General features: G+C 43.7%; 2 protein-coding genes across 2 annotated transcripts; one reads left to right on the top strand and one right to left on the bottom strand.

Moving 5' to 3' along the window:
* Window positions 1-158: 158 nt before the first annotated feature.
* si:ch211-283g2.1 (sodium- and chloride-dependent GABA transporter ine) lies at window positions 159-8583 on the top strand. Its single transcript, XM_035626415.2, has 14 exons — window positions 159-359; window positions 2601-2769; window positions 3169-3303; window positions 3417-3621; window positions 4883-5015; window positions 5095-5229; window positions 5393-5496; window positions 5607-5731; window positions 6535-6647; window positions 6771-6911; window positions 7019-7118; window positions 7319-7419; window positions 7512-7679; window positions 7786-8583. The coding sequence occupies exons 2-14, from the start codon at window positions 2643-2645 to the stop codon at window positions 7924-7926; spliced, it is 1728 nt and encodes a 575-aa protein (XP_035482308.1). The 5' UTR covers window positions 159-359; window positions 2601-2642; the 3' UTR covers window positions 7927-8583.
* A 78-nt stretch (window positions 8584-8661) lies between these two features.
* dhrs11a (dehydrogenase/reductase 11a) lies at window positions 8662-23776 on the bottom strand. Its single transcript, XM_035626425.2, has 7 exons — window positions 22983-23776; window positions 11623-11832; window positions 10658-10752; window positions 10102-10231; window positions 9862-9954; window positions 9713-9778; window positions 8662-9615 (listed from the first exon to the last, which is right to left on the bottom strand). Exons 1-7 carry the CDS (start codon window positions 23112-23114, stop codon window positions 9574-9576), a joined length of 768 nt encoding a protein of 255 aa, XP_035482318.1. The 5' UTR covers window positions 23115-23776; the 3' UTR covers window positions 8662-9573.
* Window positions 23777-24340: the final 564 nt, after the last annotated feature.

Raw genomic sequence — 24340 nt, 5'->3', positions numbered from 1 at the left:
GTGAACCAGCTGATGAACTCGGGTGGGGGTGTGGGGTCGACCCACATGGCTGCACAGACTCCCAACCTTGGCAAGAGTCAAAACACTGGCTTTGATCTGATATGATGCTTGTTGACAGGTCATTTGTTGACTGTCATCTTGGCACATATCCTTTCCCACTAAAACCAACCGCAAGCCACTGAAATCCTGGGATGTTGACCCCTCAGGATTGGGCCTCGATGAAGCTGGCGGTGAGGGCCCTCTGAAATCAGGGACATCTGCTCATGAGGCAACAGTTCCTATAGGCGTGCCCAGTCTATCGAGCAGGTGGCCCACAGACACAAACCGTACCACGGTTAAGAGAATCTCCAACATATAATGTCAGTGTCTACAACCCTGTCTGTCTGTTTGTTTTTTTGTTCGTCTGCAAGAATCGGCAAAAAAAACTACTAGGGTGGGACATGGGCGGAGAAAGAACCCATTACATTTTGACGTATTATTGTATTCACTTTTTATTAAGGTTGTGCAGAGTGTGTGCAATTAGGTGCAGCTTGATTAAAATTGAAGGGGTCTGTTGTCCCTTGGCTGAGGCATGTGCAAGTTTAAGTTTGGACACTTTTTTCTTCCACTGGAAAGCTTTAAGCTTTTCTTCTTCTTGTTCAGATGCTAACATCACCCTGAAGTCAGTGTTGAAAAAGAAGACTGTGTGAAGCAACGCTACGTGGAGTTGATAGAACATGATCAGAACACTGATTCTGACTTTTTTATTTGGGTACATGGCTCAATGGACCGATCTGTAGCTACTTGGTATCTGACAAGGCATCCCAGTATTCTTCGGAACAGCACATCTCCACTGCTGCTGAGGGCATCAGTTTGAGGTTTGTGTAAAGCATACTAAACCTCATCTTCAACAGGAAGTGGATTACAAAATTTCCACCCCGAAGGTATTCTCAGACATGTCTGATGTTCCCCCTCATCCCACAAACCCACTGCTTTACCGGAGACCGGAGGCTTTTTAGCTTCCACTCCACCCCTCTGCTGCAGCCGTCTCTTTTCTCTGTTGGCTGTGTTTCCACCTTTAACCTGGATCCCTTTGGGGATGCTCCCTACTGGTTTCTCTCCAGCTATATTCATGGGACACACTAAATCTTACCCCCCCGACTTACCAGGCAAATCCCAGCGTTCATATGCCGTGCAGGTTGATACAGTTGTCAGCAGAATATACATTGAATAGTCAGGTGACTTCCTTTTAATAAGTGACCGCCTGCAGCCACTTGTGTTGTGAGTTTTGTGTACGCTGTGAGATGTTTATTTTGAGGGCGTTCACCTAATAATGTTTATTTCCCCGTTTGCCAAAGAGAATAAATGTTTCCTCTAAAAATGTCGACATGATAAATATGTTGATCTCTCGAGTGATATGGGACAATGAAGGAAATCAATGAATATCCAACTGGGACATGAATGTAATTGCAAACACAAATGCAAACAAAGAAAGGTCATTGATGCATGCTGTGTAGGAAGCTGTCGTGTGGATTTGTTTGTTGGTTTTCTTAATGATTACATATTTCAAGAGCCACCATCCATATTTCTGCTCCTAGTAAAGATTATCGCCACAGGTATGTGTTGTGTTAAAACCCAACGACCCCTCATGAAATCTATGATGTCATTTTTCCGAACGCTCATGTGCACATACTGCACATACTGCACATGTCATAAAAGTGCTTTAAAAAACCTTTTTTTTTCTCCCTTGGTCTTGACTGGGCATCTTCCGATTTCTCATATAGATCATCATGTTTCAGAGGAGTGGATAGCCTCTCGTATATAAGTCTAAAAAATAATTTATTATTGAAATAAAATTTGATATTTGAAAGTTGAATTTTTTGAATATTTACAGTTATAGTGCATGTGGTGGTAATCTTAATTCCCTCAAGAAATGAACAAAAAAAATAACTCAAATATAACAAGTTTTTCATATTTAGAGCGAAAACATTGCAGAAACTTTTGCGAAGAGAAACTCATGAACGTCAGTATATTTAATTGAAACAAAGTCAAGTACAACAGTCTGCTCAGCTGGCTTTGAGCTCCTTCCCCATGGGATGGTTCAGAGGTCTGACCCAGATCTTACAGAAAAGACATCTTAAATAGCCAGACCAAGGCGGCCAGGGTCAAGGGCTTAGTGGAGGAGGATGAAACATAAGGTTTCATAGTTTCAGGTGATTATACACTGATTAATACATAATTCTGAATATGTCATTCAACACTTACCCCCCAAAACACACACACACACACACACACACACATACACACAGAGTGGACCTTTAAAAATGATTTATTTTGGCCCTCAGCAGAATAAGCAATGCTGTCTATATAGTGAATAATTGTGCTATAAATTCCCCTTTAACATACAATCTCTATCATATCTGTTGGTTCTTATATGTTCAAAACAACGGATTGGATGATTGTTGTGTGTTATAACCGAGACAAACATTCCCCTCTTTAAGAGCCTCGAAGCCACTGCATGCTGGAGGGCCTCCGCTTAGCTAATCATTAAGGATGATAAAGAGGAGGAGTTATATCACCCAGGCCACGTGGATGAATGAAAAGCCAACATTTTATTTTAGATTGGGGCCAGGTGAGCGACAGTGGTGACACGGGGAGCAGACATGGATCAACAACTCAGCAGACCCACATGGAGCAGGCAGATAGAGTTCACTCTGGCTGGCATCGGCTGCGCCGTAGGTCTCGGCAACATTTGGAGGTTCCCCTATCTCTGCTACAGGAGTGGAGGAGGTGAGCAACCGGAGGACAGACAATTTCTCCTCATAACAGAGTTATGAAACCAGACCACGTCCTCCAAAGGTTTACATGAATTACTCTAAACACTGCAACTGCACTGATTGTTTTGAAAAATGTTAAAACTGTGAGGTTCTGAGATTATCTCAATATATTTTGTTTGTAATATGTGTACTATTAAAGTTCTGCCTGTACTGTTGCTAACACAATTGGCTCACAATAGCAAAGCCCTAAAATTCCTAATGACCCGAGACAGGAAGGAAGAAAGGAAGAAAACACAGGCACGGGTCGTCTTTCACATAAGTTATAGATTAGAAGACACTTTGAAAATTTGTACAGCCGTGACCTCCTTTGCCGGCAACATGTGCGTGACCGTTGACCGTCATTTCCCGACAGGTGCTTTTCTGGTGCCATACCTATTCATGCTGTTGGTGTTGGGGATTCCTCTGCTCCACATGGAGCTGACTGTGGGTCAGTACACAAGGAGAGGGCCTGTCCATGCTCTGGCTAATGTCTGCCCACTGCTGAAAGGTACCACGTGGCCTGAATGAATGTGTCTAGTCAAAGAAAAAAAATGAATGAAAAACTTAAACTTGCGGTGCTGCGGAAAACATTATTTTGACGTGTTCTTTGTCTCTCCTCAGGAGTGGGCATGGCATCAGTGGCAATCTCCTTCATACTGTGCACCTACTACAATGTTGTCATCACCTGGGCTCTTTATTATCTCTTCAGCTCCTTCCAGGCACAGCTTCCCTGGCAGAGCTGCAACAACACCTGGAACACACCAAACTGCTCCGATCACGCCACCAACAGCAGCTACTCCTCCACAGCTAGCCAGGAGTTCTTCAAGTATGTGTCACTGTGTGGGAGAAGAGCAGCGCCGCCTCTCAGACTTACCAAATCAGACTAGATACTGATTATGGCAGGAATTCAGAATCGCTGTGGTTGGACAACATGTCTGGGCTATATAAACAACACAAGCTCTGCTGATTATATCAAGGGGGGGGAAAAAAACTAATGCATTAATACACAACATGAAATTAAATTGAAACCACAACCTAGTCATGTGAGGTAACACAGTCATGTGCGGGATATCAGTCAGAGTCAAGATTAGAGTTAACACTTTGGAAAACAGATAAGAGAAGAATAGTGGGAAAAGTAAAGTCACGTTTGAAATTTAAACTTCATAAATAACTGAATATAATGTGTGATGGGGAAAAAATGGCAAAGTCGGTATTAACTTTCCATTATGCAAGTCATGCTGAAGATTTTTTTTATAAAAGACCCCTAAACCTTTCTATGTGATAGATGGAGGAGGAAAACCTCACGTTTTCACTTGGTTTACTAATTAACTTATATAAAACACAGTTACAAAGTGCTTCACAAAACACAAATTAATAATTGAAGGAAACAATAGGAAACAATTAAAAAAGAATTGGGCGAAAATATGAGGGTAAAAATGCTGCAGATGAGAAAAGAGAAAAAAATGAAATAAAATACAATATTCTAAAATTATTAAAATAGTCAGTAGCATCCGAGGAAGGATAACGATTAAACACTAGTTTTAAAAAGTTAAAGGGGACATCAGACCCCAAGTTCAGAAACATTTCTATAAATGTGTCTTTAAAGTGATTTAATTGAGGACAAGGAGCTTGCCAGGCGGGTAAACAATGTAAGTTACATAGTCAGTACAATCAACGGGTTGTTTAATATCACTATTAAATAATAATAATTATTTGGCGCATGAATGCCACAACAGAAATGTCTCCGTTGAGAGTGTACCCCCATATATATATAAATATATATATATTTTTTTTAAAGAGGGTCCAAAATGAGTTTTTCAACTGAAGCAGCTGTGTTGAAATAAATGTTAGAATTGGCCAGAGGGTGATGTCAGAATGAACGTCTCCGGTAACTTTATGTTGTGAGCATGTTGCAGATGTGCATGGGAGTACTACACTTGAGTATGTAGTATGTAAATGCTTCCCTGCCCAATGAACAACAGAGTGCAATGACTCATTATTATAACGGGAAAGTGTGCTCAGTTTTGAGGCATTGTGTCAGGAGTTGAATAACCTACGTTTTCTCTTTTTTTTGGGCTTCTTTGAAGAAATAAGATGCTGCAGCAGACTAATGGAGTGGAGGAGTCAGGAGGGATGCGGTGGGAGCTCTTCCTTATCCTCATCCTGGCTTGGATCCTCATTTACCTCTGTATCTTCAAGGGGGTAAACTCAACAGGCAAGGTGAGGGACAGCAGGGAGAGCGAGACGGGGAGAAAGATCGATGGACTGACTCGCTTACCATGTTTGTTTTTGTGTGTAGGTGGTGTATTTCACGGCTCTGTTCCCGTACGTCATCCTGATTGCTCTGCTCATCAATAATGTGCAGCTTCCTGGTGCATTAGATGGAATAACCTTTTTCATTGTACCAGAGTGGGACAAGTTGCTCTCAATGGAGGTAAGAAATAAGAAGGAACACTCCAGATACTGGAAATAAATGCCGTTGCTGGCCAAATTGGCAGGCATAGGAGACAATGACAATTAAATATTGAATAAGTTAGCCAACCATTTACACTGACACAGGCTTTGCTGGGCAGTGATCAACCATCTCCCTGTTACAGGTGTGGGTGAACGCTGCAGCTCAGATCTTTAACTCCATAGGGATCGGTTTCGGCTCCCTCCTGGCCATGTCCAGCTACAACTCCTTCAACAACAATATTCTAAAGTAAAAAGCCAGGAATACTCACCCACCCCCCACCCCCTGCAGCAGTGGGCAAAAAAAAAATCTCTGGGCTGTAAAAAGAGATATATATAGAGCATCTTATCTCTCCACAGGGACACTCTGACCATATCCATTATCAACTCCCTCACCAGTATCCTGGCAGGCTTCGTCATTTTCTCCGCCCTTGGATACATGTCTTATCTTCAGGGCATTCCTGTCAGAGATCTGGCTGTAGATGGTAAGAAAACAAAACTATTTCCTATATCAATCAATTTATTTATGATATAATATATTTAATTCTGATTTGGAAAGTGTCAGTCCTTCTCTTACAATGCCTGTGTTAAAGGATTTTTTTTTATCATTGAAATTAATTAACTTGCAATAAAAATAAGAAGTTTTAGCTGCGTGAGGGTGTGAGCAGTTATAAATCAGTATTCCTGCAAGACAGTGCATCTGGTACATTTGTTGCAGGTGGTTTTTAAGAAATCATTGTATTTATGGTGGTGTGGTGGTTAGTCGCCTAGTTACCGCCGCCTCACAGAAGCAAGAAGGTTCTTGGGTTCAAATTCCAGTTAAAAAGAAAAAGGGCCTCTCTGTGTACTTTGTATGTTATCCCCGTGTCTGCGCGGGTTTATAGATGTGAATGTGAGCGTGAATGGATAAAACGGTATATATGATGGATGGCTTTCATATTTCTGACAGTACAGGAGTCCAAGTGACCAAGCTACAATCCAATAAAATGAGTCATAAAGGCACATTACCATTTAGGGTAAAGTTCATGAGCTGACACGATGCATGTAATGTTAATCATCCATAATATGGATGCACACTGCTGTGGCGTCGTGGTACGGAAGCTGTTTGTAACAGTACCTGGACCATTTTAGCTGTCGGGGTAATGTCATGTTCTTTCTTCAAACGCATGTTTCACAGTGGAAGGAGTAATGGTGCAGCGCCACACGTTGCTCTGTCCCCTCACTCTTTTGAGTGACAGTTCATCCGTTAGAAGGCTCACCACGATTGATTTTCGTCTTGTGTCTCCAGGTCCGGGGCTGGTTTATGTTGTTTACCCACAAGCCTTTGCCAACATGCCAGTGTCTCAGCTCTGGTCCGTGATGTTCTTCTTCATGCTGCTCTGCCTCGGACTGGACAGCGAGGTAGTTCATCGCCTGGGAAACAAGATTGCAACTCTAGTGATAATCTACAGGAGGGGGAAAAAAAACCATTGATTGTTGCACCTATCCATAAGAGATACAGGATTTCTTTTTCTTTTTTGCCAGTTTGCATTGGTTGAAGTGATGGTGACCAGTCTCATGGATGGATTTTCCCAACCCCTGATTACTTTATTCAAGAGGAAGGAGCTGTTTGTTCTCGCTGTGTGCGGTGTGGCCTTTCTTCTTGGAATCCCTTGTGTCATGCAGGTACCAAACTCTGCTCCACTGGATGATGTTTCACCGAATCACAACCAAACTGTAGGAACTTCGGTCTCATACCTGCTGTGCTAAAGAGCGTTTCTCTCTCTACAAAGGTGGGGATCTATGTCTTCCAGCTGATGGACCATTACACTGCCATTGTGTCCATCATGTTTCTTGCATTCTTTGAGGTTATAGCCATCTGCTGGTGTTACGGTGAGGAAAACCTTTTCAGCTCTGATTCCAATTTCTGTGGCCAGTCAATGTAATGATATACAGTCGACCCATCTTACACATTGTAAGTATGTCAACTGTATGTTGTATCTGACTTTGATTTCCATTGCCACTATGCTGTGAAAGTCTGTCAGCAAGACTGTTTGCTGTCAGGTTTGTCTGAAGTAGCTTTGCACGTGCAGGTGTGAATCGACTTTCAGACAACTTAGAAGTGATGACCGGAAAGAGAGCAAATATCTTCTTCAGACTGTGTTGGCTAATAGTTGACCCTGTGCTGGTCACTGTAAGTAAACACTTTTCTTTTAATATCAGCACCACTTCAACAGTTCCATCCAGAAGTGTCACAAGTTAAACTTTGAATATTTCCTCCTGCAGGTCATCCTCATTTTCTCCATCATACAGTTCAAACCGGCCCGCTATGAGGGCTATGTCTTCCCTCCCTGGGCTCAGGGCGTTGGGTGGGTCATAGCCTTGGCCTCCATCATCTGGATTCCTTTGGGTGCAATTCACACATTGTGGGTGCTGCCTGGCTCATTCACGCAGGTGACCCGTTTTGTCTTTTCTCCATTTAAAGATGCCGCATGTACTACCAATGTGCGCGTCATGATTTTGCACGCGTATTAATGCCATGGATTAATTTCTCCGACAGAAACTGAAGCTATCGATCACACCATACAGCCTGGATGAGAGGTCAAAGATGCCATACTATGAGAGGGGAGGAAAAGACATATCCGTCATCAGCTCCAACTTCCTCGTGTTGGAAAAACCTCCCATTCAGACAAACCTCTGACACCTCTGTGCTTTGCACAACCATAATGTTCAGATATGAAACTTTAGGAAGTTAGTCAGGCTTCCTGTAAAGAATTAAACACAGGAATGCCACGAAAATTTATTTGCACGAGTGCTGAAACGTTGCTGCATCTGTCAGGCAGATTATTTAAAACGGCCCTTATTTTTATAAGTCTGACTTTAATTTGTGAGATTTTGTTTAACTTCTAACCGTTTTTAAGGCAATATGATTTTGTGGACAGATACGTGTTTAGAATCTATTATTGCCATGTGCATCCTCAACATCTGGCCTGCATTTCCTTGTGGAGAGAGGAGGGGCACTCAAGACTAAACGTGCACACTTGACAGTTAGCATTTGTGGACTTGGCTTTGCAGAGGGTGCCATCTCTTGGCCGCAGACGTTAACAGATTTGTGATCAGGGACTGTACTTTATATTTATAATCAGTGCTTACATTTAAGCTCATACAATGACAAACTATTTAACATCCACAGTTCATACAGCTGAACCTCTGTACAGCTAAACCTTTGTATTGAAGCATATTAAAAATATCGCATAGTAGAATTCATTGCGGCTGACTCATTTACTAGGTCAAATGCAGTGCTGATAAAAAGAACAAAACGTACATGTCAATTGTAATAAAAACAAGTCACAAAGTCCACAGCTTGTCAAATTTCTGTAATGACAAGCTGACTCCAACACTCTGGTGTCTGCTGAACACAACACAACACACTTACTTATGGGCAATAGTTATTCATTTAATGAGAAATTTCCATGGAAAGGTGCACATTTTCAGAGTATACATGTGCAATGACTTAACTCCCTCCCCCACATCAGTTGCCAGTGTTTCCTCCTTATAACTTCCCACAAATGAATAAAAATCCAGAAGAACTGAAATTACACAGGCAAAAAAGGTTAGATTAGAAACCCATGTGCTTAACAGACGACGACGACGACGACGACGACATCGGTCTTTTATACTTTCCTCATGCCTTAATTGGGGCGGAAAAACTGGACTGATGGGGTAAGTGAATGTGTTTGTGAAAACATACAGTGACGCAGGATTTACAGACTGTTTATGGTTAGTTAGAGTACAGGAGATAGTATAGCTTGTGTATAGTGAGTATGAGACCACATCTCTATGGTGAAAAGTTAAAATATTTATAAAAAAAATTATAAACAGCAATTACTCTTTCCATAATTTCAAAAAGATGTCATATGACCTACAAAAAACCCCCAAAACAAACAAACAACAAAAAAAACAAAACATGTGCAATCGATGGCATACTCCTCACTCTGAAGTGACGGTCATGCGGATGACCATATAGCACAGCAGCAACACTCGCCTTTATTTTTTTGTTCCTACTGTGGTCTGGAGTCAGCTCAGTTCAGGACCGGGCTCAACAATTCACAAACACCAGGTTGCTGCATTCAGTAGTATTTTCATGTGGTTGACAAAGTCTACGCCCTTCATTTCCTCACGCAGCCTCCTTAAGGCTCCAGCCCCTTGTTGACCACATCCCTGCAGATCCAAAACAGCTGTAGTTGATTTGTTTTAACCCCCCCCCCCCCCCTCGCCCAGCAGAGGTCGCTATGGAGTCACCATGGCTGCTGTCCGTATGCTCCTCCGGCAGCTTCACGTTCGACTGCTACGACACCTGCTCTACTGGCCTCATCTGCACATCACCAATCTTACGACAGGGATAAGGAGAAAGGAAAACGTTAATCGAAAAACAAACCGTGTACGTGATGGTGTAAAAGCAAGAGAGGAAAAGAAGAAAGACAAACCTGGACATGAGCAGGGGCACTGAGGACAAACGTGACTGCGCTCGCTATGTCTTCTGCTTTCAAACACTGAGAAGTGGAGATGAGGTGTTATTGATGCAACATTGTTCAAGTTATTTTCACTTCGTGCAATTTCATCTGTCGACTCTTACTTTCATACTCTCATATACGGCGGCTGCTTTCTGAGGATCACTGTTGTGGAGCCGAAAGGCAAACTCGGTCTCCACTAATCCAGGAGATATACACTGCAGAGAGAATGCATGAGAAACGTACATGTCACCTGCATGCACAGACAAAAAAACAACAAAAAGAACCGACAACATCACCAGAGTGATATACCACAAGTGATAGAGTAAAAGTGCGTTGCACAACGGTGGTGACAATGAACTCACCGTAGCTCTGATGTGTGTGTTTGCTTCTCGGAGCTCTTGTCGTATCCCCTCAGTCAGAGCGGTCACGGCGTATTTAGTGGCACTGTAGAAATGCACATCGCCACTTGGTACCACTCGGTGCCCGCTCATACTGTAGACGAGGACAGAAGACGAGATGGTGATGTTTGAGAGAGATGCTACATTTTGTAGGTTAACGTTGATTCAAGTCCAAATTTGGTTCATAAATCCTTAATCCCAGTAGCCTCTAATTGACTTGTACTGTTATTTCAAAGTCTTCGAGTGTCAGTGTTTTAGTGATCTTTACAGGCTTAGAATGGTTCCAAATAAAACAACAGTTGAGTTAATTATTAATAGACCCACAAAATTCAACACATTTATAACAAATAAAAAATTACTATATATGCCAATGAAAGAAGTCAATATTAGTTGACTTCTCCACCAGGGGTCAGGTTGGGATCACTTAATGAAATGATGGATTCAAATCACCTTGAGCAAACTGGCCTACGCATTTTCAGAGTAATCTACATTTTTTTTGAGTATGGGCCGTACATCTCACCTGTTAATATTAATGATGTGGCCATCGTCCACATTCCTCTCTTTCATCGATTTGTACGCCTCACGGGTGCAGATGGACAAGGCCAAGACATTCACCTGCGGGGGGAGGCGAAGAAACCAACTTTATTTGCGCGTCAGTTAATGTACGGATAGATCAACCTTTCGCAGAGCGGAATTGTGTTGTTGAATCACATTTAAGAACGCCACGCGATAACAGTATGAGTGCAGCTTAGTGATGTTCACTGTGTCAGTGTGTTAGACCATCTGATCCCACTGTGACCTGTCCAGGTTGTGGCCCCTCTAATCTGCTCCCGTGGCGATACTCAGTCGGCAGGTTTAGAGCCAATATGGTGGCAAGATAGGGGAGGTGACTAAACAAGGTCAGCGTACAGATTAAACACAGGCTAAAAATACACTGCTGTACACATCCGCGTGGGCTGCCATGACAACAGATGGATGAGCGCTACGAATGCAAGACTCTGGAGGAGTGGGGGTGGGGGTGAGGTGTGTGTGTGTGTGTGTGTGTGTGTGTGGGGGGGGGGGGTCTTCAGTGGTCAAGAGCTCAATGAATCAGAATGTTAAGTCCCAGCAAGAGAAATAGTGCTTCTTTCATTTGTGGGCCTCTGCTCTGCCAGGGCTAAAACTGCCTCTGTGAGGGGAGGGTATTGGGATCGGAGTGTGTGTGTGTGTGTGTGTGTGTGTGTGTGTGTGTGTGTGTGTGTGTGTGTGTGTGTATGTGTGTGTGCGTGCGTAGACCCATGTATCCATACATTTCAGATTTTACTCTTAAAACTCAAGAGTTCCACTCGCACTAAACAACCAGTTCAGCTTCGCTATTTGAGCAGAGAAACCATGAAATCAATACCACACAAGCGAGTGGATAATTATATCCATCCCAGTTATACATTTTCCTTCCGGCTTGCTCCTGCCAAAGCATTAATATTTGTGTTTCTGCAATCCACCCACGTCGATCATGTTCCTCCAGCCCTCTGTCTTTCCGCTGAGCAACGGCTCACTGTGGGCCAGTCCTGCATTGTTGATGCACACGTCCACGCCTTTGTGCTGCATCTTGATGGCTGAAAACATGGACAGGATCTCCTCCTCGTTGGACAGGTCACACTTGTAAGGGATCAGTGTGCCACTGTAGCCCGCACTCTGGCATTCTGCTGCCAGCTTCTGCAAAGAAACAAACACAAAATCGGACCCAATTTTAAAATCATGCGTTAAGGTGAAAGCAGATAATACACACAAAATCTTCAAACACTACAAATTGCAATAAACATGGCCATGAATTTGATTGTCAAGACTGAGACACTGTTAGCCAAGAGCTAGAAATAATTAACCTGAAGCGCCACAATGAAGATAAGTTCCCACCCTGCCGACTCCGGGACTGAGAAAGCAGGGAGAACCTGCAGCCGTAAATCAATGCCACATCAGAAGCATGGAGCCCCCGCTCTGATAATTAAAATCTCATTCATTGAAATTCCACTTTCCATAAAAATCTAAATCCTGACCCTAGATGCGAGAAAAGTGAGCTTTGCACCCTCTCTTTCTTGGCGATACAGCCGGGCTACACTCCAAACAGGTCAGCTGGCCGTCCACCACCGTGGGGTTTGATACAAACTGACAGATCAACCCCCCTCCCTCGCTAGGCACAGCTGCATCAGTCACCTGACGTCTCCTTCTGGGTGCTGGTCAGACAATAGGGATGTGGGTGATAAGGGGCGGGGCTGGTGGCAGACAGATGATGCACATGGCTGTAACACTCTGTGTGAGTCTGGAGCCAAGAGGATTAAAAGTCTGAAGGAAAAATTGACCCCATAAACAGTTAACATCTAATAAAAGCTACTTCGCCCTGCATGATGATGATGAGCATGTTATGAGCATGTTATTTTTAAAGCTGGCATATTTGGTATGTTGGTCTTATTTGGTACATGAACATGATGTGTCCAGATATTTCTTGTCCGGCCTAGTTTTTTCATCTAACCCTGAGAATCCCAACCTCATCTGTCTGACTTGGTTACAAAAGCTTAAAAGCATTTTTCACAGAACAGATTTTTAATGCGAAGACTTGCTTTGTTGAAGTTAGCAAACATACTGCTACCACTCGGAGTGTTTCAACCACATATCCATTATTTTTAAGTCAGTTCCAACCGTTTATTGATCAGTTGACAATGGATTCCACCTACGCTCCCTGGCAACCACAGACGTAACCTTTGGGCTACAAGTACTACTGTTTGGGAATCACAGATTCAAACAATGAAAAATGTATTTTCTGTTTTGGTTTCAGTCCAACATAAGGAAACTGTCCTGTACTGTTGTCCGACCACAGAAGAAGCGATCCACCTGACACTGACATCTGCACAGTGTAGAATGATAACAGACCAGAATTCAGAGCAGCCACATGACATGTTGAGGGTGTGACCATGAGTACGCTTATATGCAAAAGAAACAAGTTGACCTCCCAAAAATACATTGTGAGTAATATCATGCGTAAATAGATTTGCCACAAACGCTAGGGCTGAACGATTAATTGTGTTTGCGATAATATCGCGCTATGATAAAACACGATTTTCTAACCACAAGGGACGTGATTACACGGGTCGAGTGATATGCGAGCGAATGGCGCACTCGGTTCCAAAACAAGCATTTAACATTTAAAAATAAAAATGTAGTCATGTGGTTTTAGCCCATGTTGAGGGATGTGATGTGGACATGGGCACTAAAGTATATCTGCTGATCGCAGCAGCTCCTTAAGGAAACTAAGTTTACTAAAGCCTGCTTTTTATAATCAGGATGAAATTGGATAAAGGGATCACACTCGGGTTGTTTTCTAACAGAACGCGTAATAGAGTGGATGCATCCTCTCACACTTGGGAGTGCTCTTCCACTAAGCTGTTTAACTCGGATTATCCAGAGGGGACGCATTACCCGAATAAAGCAGTCAAAATACTAAATCACTGACAACACTTGTCTCATCTGTAAGGACTGAAACTCTTTTGACCGTGTCATCGAAAAGTGAAGCTCTGGCTTTTGTCCATTCCCTTCCTGTGCGGTTGTGTTCAGCTGCAGTAACGCCTTCAAAGTGAAGAATCTGAGGTGCCTTTAGACCATGGCTCTTAAATTCACACTTGTCTGAATCCCTGGAGGGACAATGCTTTCAGGCGCGAAGGAGAAGGCAGGGGCTAGAGGAGAGGCTCTTCTTCATTCTGAAAGGGGGTTAACGTAAAGGGGAAGCGAGGCCCGTCTTTTGTTGGAGGAAGAGAATTGGACTTAAGTGGGAGCAGCAGAGCAAACAGGCTGTGATCTTGGTCCAACTACAGGAAGTATCAGGCTGTGAGTTTGGGTGTGTGTGCGAGAGAGGGTGTATGTCCTGGCACCAGCTGTACTGCTTTGGTCAGTACCAGGCCTATCACCGGCCGAGTCTACAGCAGTGACACTACAGCACGCTGTCCCACAGATAAACAACCATGCCTGCAAATACAGCAGCAGCATAGTTGATAAATGGAATCATCACAGTTCATTCATCATGATCCAAATTGAAATCAGATATCTTAAGGTTTTGGAATTTTCCAACATCACACCTTAAAGTGGAGCACAAAAAAAAAGAGAGAAAAACAAAAACTACCACAAACCACTTCGCAATGACAGACTCCCACAGCAGTGCTGCCAAAGGAGCCTTGTTTGAGGGCAAGGTGAACTACAGGTGCACACCTAAATCAATCAAATGCAACATCAGAATCCAATGAACCAAAATAGACGCAACTAGTGACCTTATGGGACTATTTTTCTCTTGATACAGCGTTTACGTTCTCAACCACTAGGTGCCCTGATTTTTTTTCTCCCTCTAGATTTTTTTCACAATATTTAGAAAATTTTTGACATTTTACAAGCTCAATCCTTTTTTCATTTAGCCTGTATTATCAGCTACTTTCACACCGTTTGGCGCTGTGCTGTTGTGAAAGTGTGCACGGATATGCAGACCTCTGTAACGCAAATAAAATCACTGTTTGCAATAACCCAGGGAGTCGTGATAAGAACAGCACTGAAACATAAAAACACTTAGAGCTCAGAAGACAAATAATGTTACAGCAGTCATAAAGCCTGTACATCCACAGTAATGGGTGTACATACACCCACGCAGCGCTCTGTCATATGTGTACATGTCTACATGGTTAAATCCAAGGCCTGTAACTCCTGCAGGGGGCTGTTATATAAAGAACACAATGCAAAGGACATCGCTGTCCCACGCCATTCTCAATCATTCGTCCGTTCACGTGGAACTGGTGCAAATGGACCAGCAAAAAAAAACCCTGGAGGAGGGGAAGGAGATAAAAATAAAGATGCCAAAGTGCTGAGGGCAGACGAGCTTCGAGAGGGGAGCCAGATCAATAGCACAAGGCAACAGCCATTAGCAGAGACTGCAGAGAAATCATATTTGTCTCAGTGTTGACTGGGGAGATCTTACAGACAACGGCTTGTGGTTTAGGGGCGCTGTGCCTCCTTATTCTTTGAGGAGGCACACATTTATTTTTTTTAAATAACAAAACATGTAATTCAGCCAGTAGCCCCCGCCCTCTTCACCCTCCCCGTCTTTTAAGGACCTGTGACAGCAAAACTGTTTTTCCTGTCATAATGAATTTTCATCCTCATTACCGAGACTGTTGTCCAGTGATCGCACAAAGTGTGTGTGTGTGTGTGTGTGTGTGTGTGTGTGTGTGTGTGTGTGTGTGTGTGTGTGTGTGTGTGTGTGTGTGTGTGTGTGGGGGGGGGGGGGGGGGGGGGGGGGGGGGGGGGGGACGGACGGGGACACCTGGAACATACTGCATTAACACCGACCAAAATGCATTCACATCGAGCTAAACTTTGGTTGTGTGACATAAAAATGAACTCCTTTTCCAAGTTTTGATTAGTCATGCCCCAAGTGTGGGGTCAAAGGTGAGAGCAGGCGGATTGCGGCAGGGTAGAAGGGATGGTTTTGCAATTACCTCCTCTTCACACACTGAAAGGCCGCCACTAAAAGAGGTCTAAAGGTTGAACAGGGCGTTTTTACAGCACTTCCCTCGGGATAATCTAATCAAGACAGGGCAATAAGAAAAATAATTACACTCTTTGTTAGAAACTACACTCATTGACAGACTTCGGCTTTTCTGAGTAGTTCCAGGCATTGAATAACCATGGGTCAATTTGGGAGGCCTGTCACAAGTATCAGCAACTGGCGCAGGCATAAATAACTTGGAATCCTAACGTAGTGGTGCTGGGTGATGAGTCAACTGAAAAGCGCTGCATGAGATTACAAGTACATGACAGATGTTTGGCATGACAATCTGGTTTAAATGAAAAGGCTTTTATAAGCCTGGCAGGCTGCAGAGAAAGAGCAGGCAGCCAGGTGCTGTGTAAAAGACTGGAGGAACCACCGCGGCTGGATGTTATTTCCCAAACAAATATATACAAACCAGGAAGAGGCAGAACAAGATATGTACTCTAAATATGAAAGGAAACGGTGAAAGGATGACATTTCTGCAATACTAGAGTAACTACAGGGAGCGCCTTTATTTGTAAATTCACATGGGCATCAGATGATAAATAAATGACTCTCCAATTCTGGTGTTTGTAGTTGAAACATGCTGAGGGATGAAGTTTACCTCTTGTGAACAAGCATGAATCACGTGCCTCACTCTGTCTCATGTGATGTGTTGTTTTTTTTCTGCACCTGATGCTGGCGTTCGGTACAACAGCTTTTCAGCATAAAGGCCCGGAGGCGGCTCTGAGCCACAATGTGATGCATGCTAGGTTTGTGATAACTTGAGCCCCGAGCAGACAACAAAAACAGACATGGGAGAGTCTCATGGAGACAGTGTTGATCTGACATAGTCCAGAATGAAACCTTTTCATACTGGGCCAGCCTGGGCTGGGCCCCCACAGTGTGTGAGCTTAAGAGTGGCCATACAACGTTTCCAATATCAAACAAACACCCAGCAACAAATCCAATTGGGCTGCTGTCAAAGCCAAAAACGCTCAAGTTGGTATTCTTTCTCTTCTCTCAGCCCCCTCCCCAACACCAAATAGAGACATTGAACTTGCTGAACTGAAGTTGTCTTTTATTAGAAAAACCAAACCGGCTCTTTGCTCTGAAAATAGCTTCAGACTATTTCATGTATACTTTGTATCGTGTTTTATATGTGATGTGCTGTTGCAAATTAGCTATGTCGCTAACTCTGGCTCAGTGGTTGTGTTAACTTATAAAGTAGACATTCAGATGTTGGATGTGAACAATAACTGAAGCTCCTGACCTGTATCTGCATGCACTGCTGCCCCATATAGTAATGGCATGATAATTGCATAAACAAGCACGTTACCGGTGCTCGCCTGCTGCTGCAGTTGCACTTAACAGTTACACGACATGTTCCTCCATTCCACATTAGGCCTCCCGCATACAACTCACACACGCTTTCCAGCAAGTCTTCGTCAGGACAGGAAACGCCCTACCTCTCGGGGGGGGGGGGGGGGGGGGGGGGGGGGGGGGGGGTCCAATAACTCCATTCATAGAAAATATACTTTTGGGATCTCTGGGATCATATGGAGCAATGACCGAAAAGGTCAATAAGAGCATCCGTCTGCGAGTGGAAGCAGTTTGAGACGGCACACTTTGGCTGACTCGGCGGGACGGTGCATTTCAGGTGACGGAAAAGATTTATTGCGTTTCCTGTCTTCAGCACAGGTCGCCTGCATTACCTGCATCAGATGTTTCTCTTGATCTTCAGGAATCTGAGCTATTTCCATATTACCTATGCTGCGTGTTTTACAATACGTGTTACATACAAAAGTGCTTGTGCAGATAAGGGTTGACCCAAAATCAGAAGATACATTTGTTGCAAGTTATTCTTCAGGTAACTCCATCTTAGAACATCGAGATTGGACTATTCATAGAGACTATATTTAATACACAAAGGCTAAATTTGGTTTTGCAATTCTTAAAAGGGTTTGGGGAAACTTTAAACTTCTATTTAACTGCATTTCAATGTCACACATCACAAATTTTAATGTAGAGAGTCAGGACACAAACTAAAAGAGAGAAAAACACAAAATAAGAGACAGGGGTGTGAGACAAAGACAGTAAAGCCATCTGAAGTTACCCACTTCAAATCCTTCCTGTAGTGAAATCTATTCACTGTGATTCGACGTGTCGAGACACAACCTACAGGAGGGGGCCGGAGACAGCTTTGGCTTTTTGTCGAGCTTCGGGAGTCGCTGATTGACTTTTGTTGTGTCACCTCAGCTTTTAAAGCATGACTGAGCATCTTTTTGCTCCTTCGGAAAGGGCACCAAATCAAAGCTGGTCAGCCGTGGTCTGAAATTAACCTCCTGGCTCACCTGCCGAGGGCTTTGAGTTTTAATTTAGGATTTACTCGCTCGTATACAACATGCCGAGGCTGGCTGAAAAAAAAGCGTAGAGGCTTCTGCTTCGTGCAGAGCTGCATTTACAGGCAGCCAAGAAGTAGTCTGCTAGACACAATCCGGACTGGAACAGTGTGTTGGTCAATTTTGTCACACAGGCAGAAACTGAAAATCCGAATTTGATCCAAAGGCCATTTGTACAGTAAATCTAAGAAAACAAAAGAGCCATCTGTCACATACTGTTTCTGAATCACTTGCTAACACAAGCTCACTGTATGCCAACAACAGATCTGTTTAGCATCCAAAACCCCTGAATTTTCTGTTAGCTAAATTTATCTAAAAATTGCAGCAGCCAATGCTTTGACAGACTGCAGGTAGCCTCAAAGCACCCAGGAAATGTCAGCTTCACCTTATCGGTTTTAAATGGACTTACAGTACAACAGATTTATTTCTTTCTGCCGTCAGTCTGGGTTAAAACTAGTGTCTTATGCAGAAAATAAATAGTAAATAAATTCTCTGTCCTCCACCAGAGACACAGCAGCACTGATCTCAGCTTCACCAAACCTGTCCTGCAGATAACACAAACACATGCTTATCTCACATTAGAAGCTGTCAGCAGGCGCCAAACAAAACTACTCGGTTATGGGAGATTCAGACAGCAAATACATTTTTATCACAACTCGCCAAGCTTGATTTGTGTGATCAGGTTTGGTTCACTTTAATCCAACTTTAAAGTAGGCGCTGTACTAGTTCGGTATTTACCAGCTAAATGTAGTAAAAGAAAACAAATGCATAGAAGTCTTGAATCAAATATTTTTGTTTAAAAAATAGAATCTAATTATTACCTTTCCCAATTAAGTTATGTTTGCAGATGTAAATGTTTCCCTGTTTGTTTCTCTGTCAGAAGGAATCCACAGAAGTTTCTCGGGATATAGTGTATGGATCTTGATTTTAGGTTTATTCAGCATTGGTGTTGGATGGCACTCTACAGAGGGCCATTCCAGTTGGATTTGTGGGCATTAGCAACAGGAGTTCATTCTCCCATAACTGTGTATTTACTACTGCATCATATTGTGCTCAGTAAGCAGATACCTCAAACCCACAGATATGGGCTATGTGGGCCGGAGCACCTTAGAGGTCTAGGTAAAAAGAAAAAAAAAAGCCCTATTCAGTCAGTAACTGTGTGTCCTGTCCTCTTCTTCCTCTGAGTCAGATGTGAGCACATCCTTGTGATATAGCAGCAGCCTTCACAAACAACGTGCCTACAGTGTTTCCTGGAAGCTGATTCACTTTAATGGTGTCTCCTCAACATTCAGCTGGAATGCTGCAGTGCTGGGTTGTACTGAATATGTGCATAGAGCACATATGGCTCCCAATGGCATACGTTCGGACTGCGATGCCTTTAGCTAGTAGAGTCCACTTTTTAAACTTCTTTTTGTAACCTTAAAAAGGCAAAATTTGTGTGCACCATGAGGTGATTTTTCCTCCAGCTGTGTACAAGTTTCTTCCCCTGGTTTTGGACAGTTTCACAAGAGTAAATGTGAAGCTGTGTTGCCGCTACTCATTGCCTCCATTCCTGCACAGAGCCCATGGTGACCACACGTTGCCCCCCCCCCCCCCCCCCAACCCCCCTCCCAGCTCGCTGCTCCCCCTCTGCCCAGTCTCACAGAGACAGCAACACAATACTGCTGCCACAATTCTCCACTCCCCTCTCCATGGTGTGTTTACAGACAAGAACACGGCAAAAAAATTTGAATACATTTCTCCATTTCATCATCGTTGAATCTGGTCCACCATGGAGGTGAGAATACTGCAGTGGGGAGAAGTAACCCTAAAATCTCTTTTTAATCCATGGAAACACATGAACATCAAAGGGGGAGTCAAGAACAAGTGATATACACTTGCATCCCCCACTTGCAGCCATGCCAGGTTTGGCACAACTACAGCAAGAACCAAGCTTATATAGCAGAGAGGGCACAATACTGGCTTTGTCCCTCAACTCTCACACAGACAACGCTCTAAAGTCTTGTACAGTCTCTCGGACAGAAAGATGGAAACCGGTCATTTGATACAACCGGACATCTCTCTGCAGTTTGGCCAAAGATTTAGTTTTTGGAATCATTGGCTTCATGTAATGTAATCCATACTTAAGAGCAGTAACATTTGCTCTTACTGCGATGCAGTCACTTTAATGCTGACTGACATTTTAAATACTTTTAAAAGGTTGGGGCCATTCTTTTAGTGTCCCATAAGTCACAGACAAGGGCTGAAACAAGCGGTGGCAATTAACTATTGACAGGGGGGACCGTGTGATGAGAGTATGAATGGAGGGAGGCCATCTATTGCGCAATTTACACTCCCTGTAGGCATGTATAGGCATGGGTATGCATGTGTATGTTATCAGGGTGGGGAAAATGCTTGTATGCCATAACTGAAATATGAAGGAAAAAAACTTCACTTTTAAATAACTCACAGTTGTTATTGGTTTTGCAACTGTTATTTTCAAAACTGTGCAAAAATAGAACATTGTATAACATCCATAGAAATGTATAGAGTTCTTTCATTGATTAGTTGATAACAACTGTGACTATCAACCAGTTGTTTCTGTTCTTAAGTCAAAAAGAGTCATAAGATACCAAATATTTCCCCAGTCTGGGCACTTGCTGCTTTATTTTTGTCATTAATAATTATAAACTGAATACTTTTTTGGCTAGACCAAACAAGACATCTGACAACATATCTTGTGCTTTGGGAAGTTGTGATGGGAATTGTTCATAATTATTTGACATTTCATAGACTAATAAACATTAATCACAAAAATAACTGTCAGATTAATCCATGACGAAAATAATCAGTTCCAGCCCAAATACTGAATAGCACACCACAGGGAGAAAGTGTGACGCACGATGAAAAGACTATTTTAGCTAAACCCCATCCCTTTGCTTGTGTCTTTTGTCAACAGCTTGGCAGTGGAATATCGGAGGTCATCAAGTTTATACGACACGATATTGCATTGATGGCACCCTGTGAAGAAGAGCTGACTGAACTGGGAGGCAGCTTCGCTACAGCTCTTAGCATCAAGCGGGGAACAATGGTAAGATGTACAGCACCTTATTCATCTCTTCAGACAATCAATTTTTCAACTTAGTCATACCCAGTTAAAGCTGCTATCAATTTGGCGTAATTCATGTTGGTGAAATTAGCCAAATTGGACAGATGCCTAAAAGCATAAGTCTATTTAATGAATAATGACTCATGTATCATTTATGTGACTGCTACCATGTAATGTTACTGTTTTTATGACTCCTAGTTATGAACATTGAACACGCGTGATGTAACAAAATTGATAAGCGACACCTAAACGTTCAAATATTAAAGAGCTGTGGACAATACCAGGCATGCCAAGCTCCACGATTCAGCTTTAAGATAAACACTTCATGTGTCTGACAGGTGACTAAACATAATTGTGGTCGGCAGCCCAGTCCTAGGAGCTAAGACATCAGTGGAGTGAGGACAGTAAGGCTTAATTATTGTCTGACAAGATAAGCAAGCTGCAGTCCCTTATGGCTTATGGTTAGACACGAGCTACACACCACCAAAGTGTGTAAGTGACTGAATGTGTGTCACAGGAGTTGAATTAAAAACAACTGCAATTAACTGGAGATGGGGGGGGCACATATTTGTGGCGACAGTCATAAATTCCTGAGTTCAATGCGTGGATGGCAAATTTGCATGCACTTCAAAAATAATCGCCACTGGCACCAATTGCTCTGAGTCACGATGAGAGCAGGAGTTGAATAATGTTTGGACTTGTCTTTTCCCATCACAGTGGGTGTGACCTTAGGACTCTGCGACACAGCTGGTTGAGCACTGACCTCAAAAAAATGTGACGTGTGTATCGGATCATTTTTGTCCAAAACCGCATCAGAAAATGAATACTGCTGCACAGTAGTCTAGGGCGGAAAATGAAATAAAGGGAGTGTAGCAGTGAATCAGACTGTGTACGTTGGAATTAAAAAATGGCTTGGGTTGTTGCATGAGGATTGTAGAAAATATGCGGTTGCATAATGTAGGCATGTATGTCATTTTGTTAAATTTGAGAACTTGATACCTGTGACCAGGAGACAAAGACCCATACATTGTACACGCCCCATAGGCATCCGCTCACTGGCACCTCCACCACTGTCGCGGTAACTTGACTCTACCTGAACACGTTTATTACCAAACACTGGCAGTGGGTGAATCAGGGGTTGACAGGTTTACCTACTATTCCTGGCTCACAGCGTGGCAGCAGCTAGAAGGTATTTAATTGCCCAAGTGCCATTTAGCACAATCGCTGAATCCCTGACAGCTCGGTGGATGCTGGCCTGCTGCTGCTGACCTCACTGGAGGAGGTCCACCACCAGAAAGTTGTGTCGCCCCCCCCCCCCCAACAAACAGAGAGGACTACAGACCAGGCGTGTGGGGGATATGTGGTGTGAGGAGCATCATCATTACTGCCTCATTGTGTGGGGGCACCGTGTCCAGCACACATCTGATCAGTGGGGACTTGAACGCCAAGGCACAATGACATTCATGTAATATTGACTTGGGAAGTTGTTAACAGGATCGTGTGATCCACACGACTGATGATGCCAGTTAGTCAAACCAATAGTTATATTAGTAAAATTAAAAACTAGAAGAATGAATTAGGCACATGTTCTTTATTTAGATCGGTCGCCTCGTGCAACACAAGGCCCGACCTGTTCATTTGAGCAAACGGAGCTTCAGCGTCCCACGCCGGGGCCGAAGGTTCCCAGCTGACTGAAGTTGTCGAGCTAACGTTAGCTAGCGGTTAACGTAAGTTAGCCACTCTGTAGCTTCCTCCCCCCGTGTGTCGGGGACACTCACTTCGCGGGCCGCTCGCGGCAGTAAATTCAATCACCCACCTCTATTTTGTCGACATTCCTGGCGCAGCCGACGACCCGCATGCCTTGCTGGACCAGTGCCCGGGCTGTCGCCGCTCCAATTCCCACCGAGGCTCCGGTCACCAGGGCCACTCTGCCTTTCCACCGCTCCATCTCCGCCGCACTGTCTACGCGAGGGGAGGGGGCACTGCACTCGAAACGGCGGCTCCCGAGCTGTACGCCTGTCTGCCGGGTTCAAACTGTCACGGTCGCGGTGGCCAGTATTTCACCGTGAGTGATATTCAAACGACGGGATGCGGCAGCTACAACCTCCAGCCTCGGCTCCGTGCAGCATCCAGGGCAGCGGCGGCCAAGTGTGCTTGAGCCCGGATCTATGCGCTCCGCTGGGTGAAATACGAAGAGCTCCCCGGCGTGTTTGTAAATGTTTGGTTCACATCACCTCGCACTTTCCTCTCGAGTCCTCGGTCAGTGATGTTACCCGGGACATCAAAGCTCCGAGACGCGTGTCAGGAAAGAAATGAAACGATTTTCAGTGAAGCTTTGTATCGGAGCGTGATTCGTTCTATCAAAGTCACGTGACGAGTGACGCCCGCGGCTTCGCTTCACACCCGCCCACGTGACTGCGCCGAAATCTGACTCAAAGATTTAAAAATGCGCGACACATGGCGCGCCCTTGTTGGATTTGGTCAGCTGTGTTGAATTGTGTGTTATATTGCGAGCGCCGAGAGCTACAGTCCACTGCGGAGGCCTGTACCACGAAGCATGATTTGCGGTTATCGAGATAACCTGCAAACCTCTGCTGAACGGCTGACCTGCACCGGGGTAGGTGAAGTTCCGGTTAAGAGATCACAGCCGGCCACCAATTACCAACTACTGACCAATCAGATCACCGAGCGTCATCATTCTACAGAGTCCTGACAGGGACAAAACAGTTCAGAGTAACGTGACAAACAATAACGCGCGGCAGGTCTTAACATTGGCCTCCCACTTACAAGACTTTGTACATAATTATTTTAAGAGTGAAGGAACTAGACATCCAATAAACCATTGCGAATGCCTTTCCAACGACTTCAAACCAATGAGAGTCCTCTATGTCACATGTTAGGATTGTGGGTAGTGTAGTACTTCTCAATGACATCGCAAATAAAAACTTTTTTTCTTTTTTTAAAACAAGGTTGAGCTCGTGGTGAGTCGACCTCGGATGGTTACGACATTATGGGTAATAATCATAATGTTGAATGTGAATATGAATGGGATTCTCACCTCCGTGGGCTGTTCCATGCTGTGTCCAAACTGGTCACAGTGAAACAGTTTCCAATAAACATAGGGAGAGTTTATCACACCAAATAAGTACACAGACTCATTAAGAGCTTCATTTG

This window comes from Scophthalmus maximus, chromosome 2, assembly GCF_022379125.1.
Source record: "Scophthalmus maximus strain ysfricsl-2021 chromosome 2, ASM2237912v1, whole genome shotgun sequence".
NCBI lineage: Eukaryota > Metazoa > Chordata > Actinopteri > Pleuronectiformes > Scophthalmidae > Scophthalmus > Scophthalmus maximus.
The sequence above is the reverse complement of the archived record's forward strand: the minus strand, read 5'-3'. Positions and strand labels throughout refer to the sequence as shown.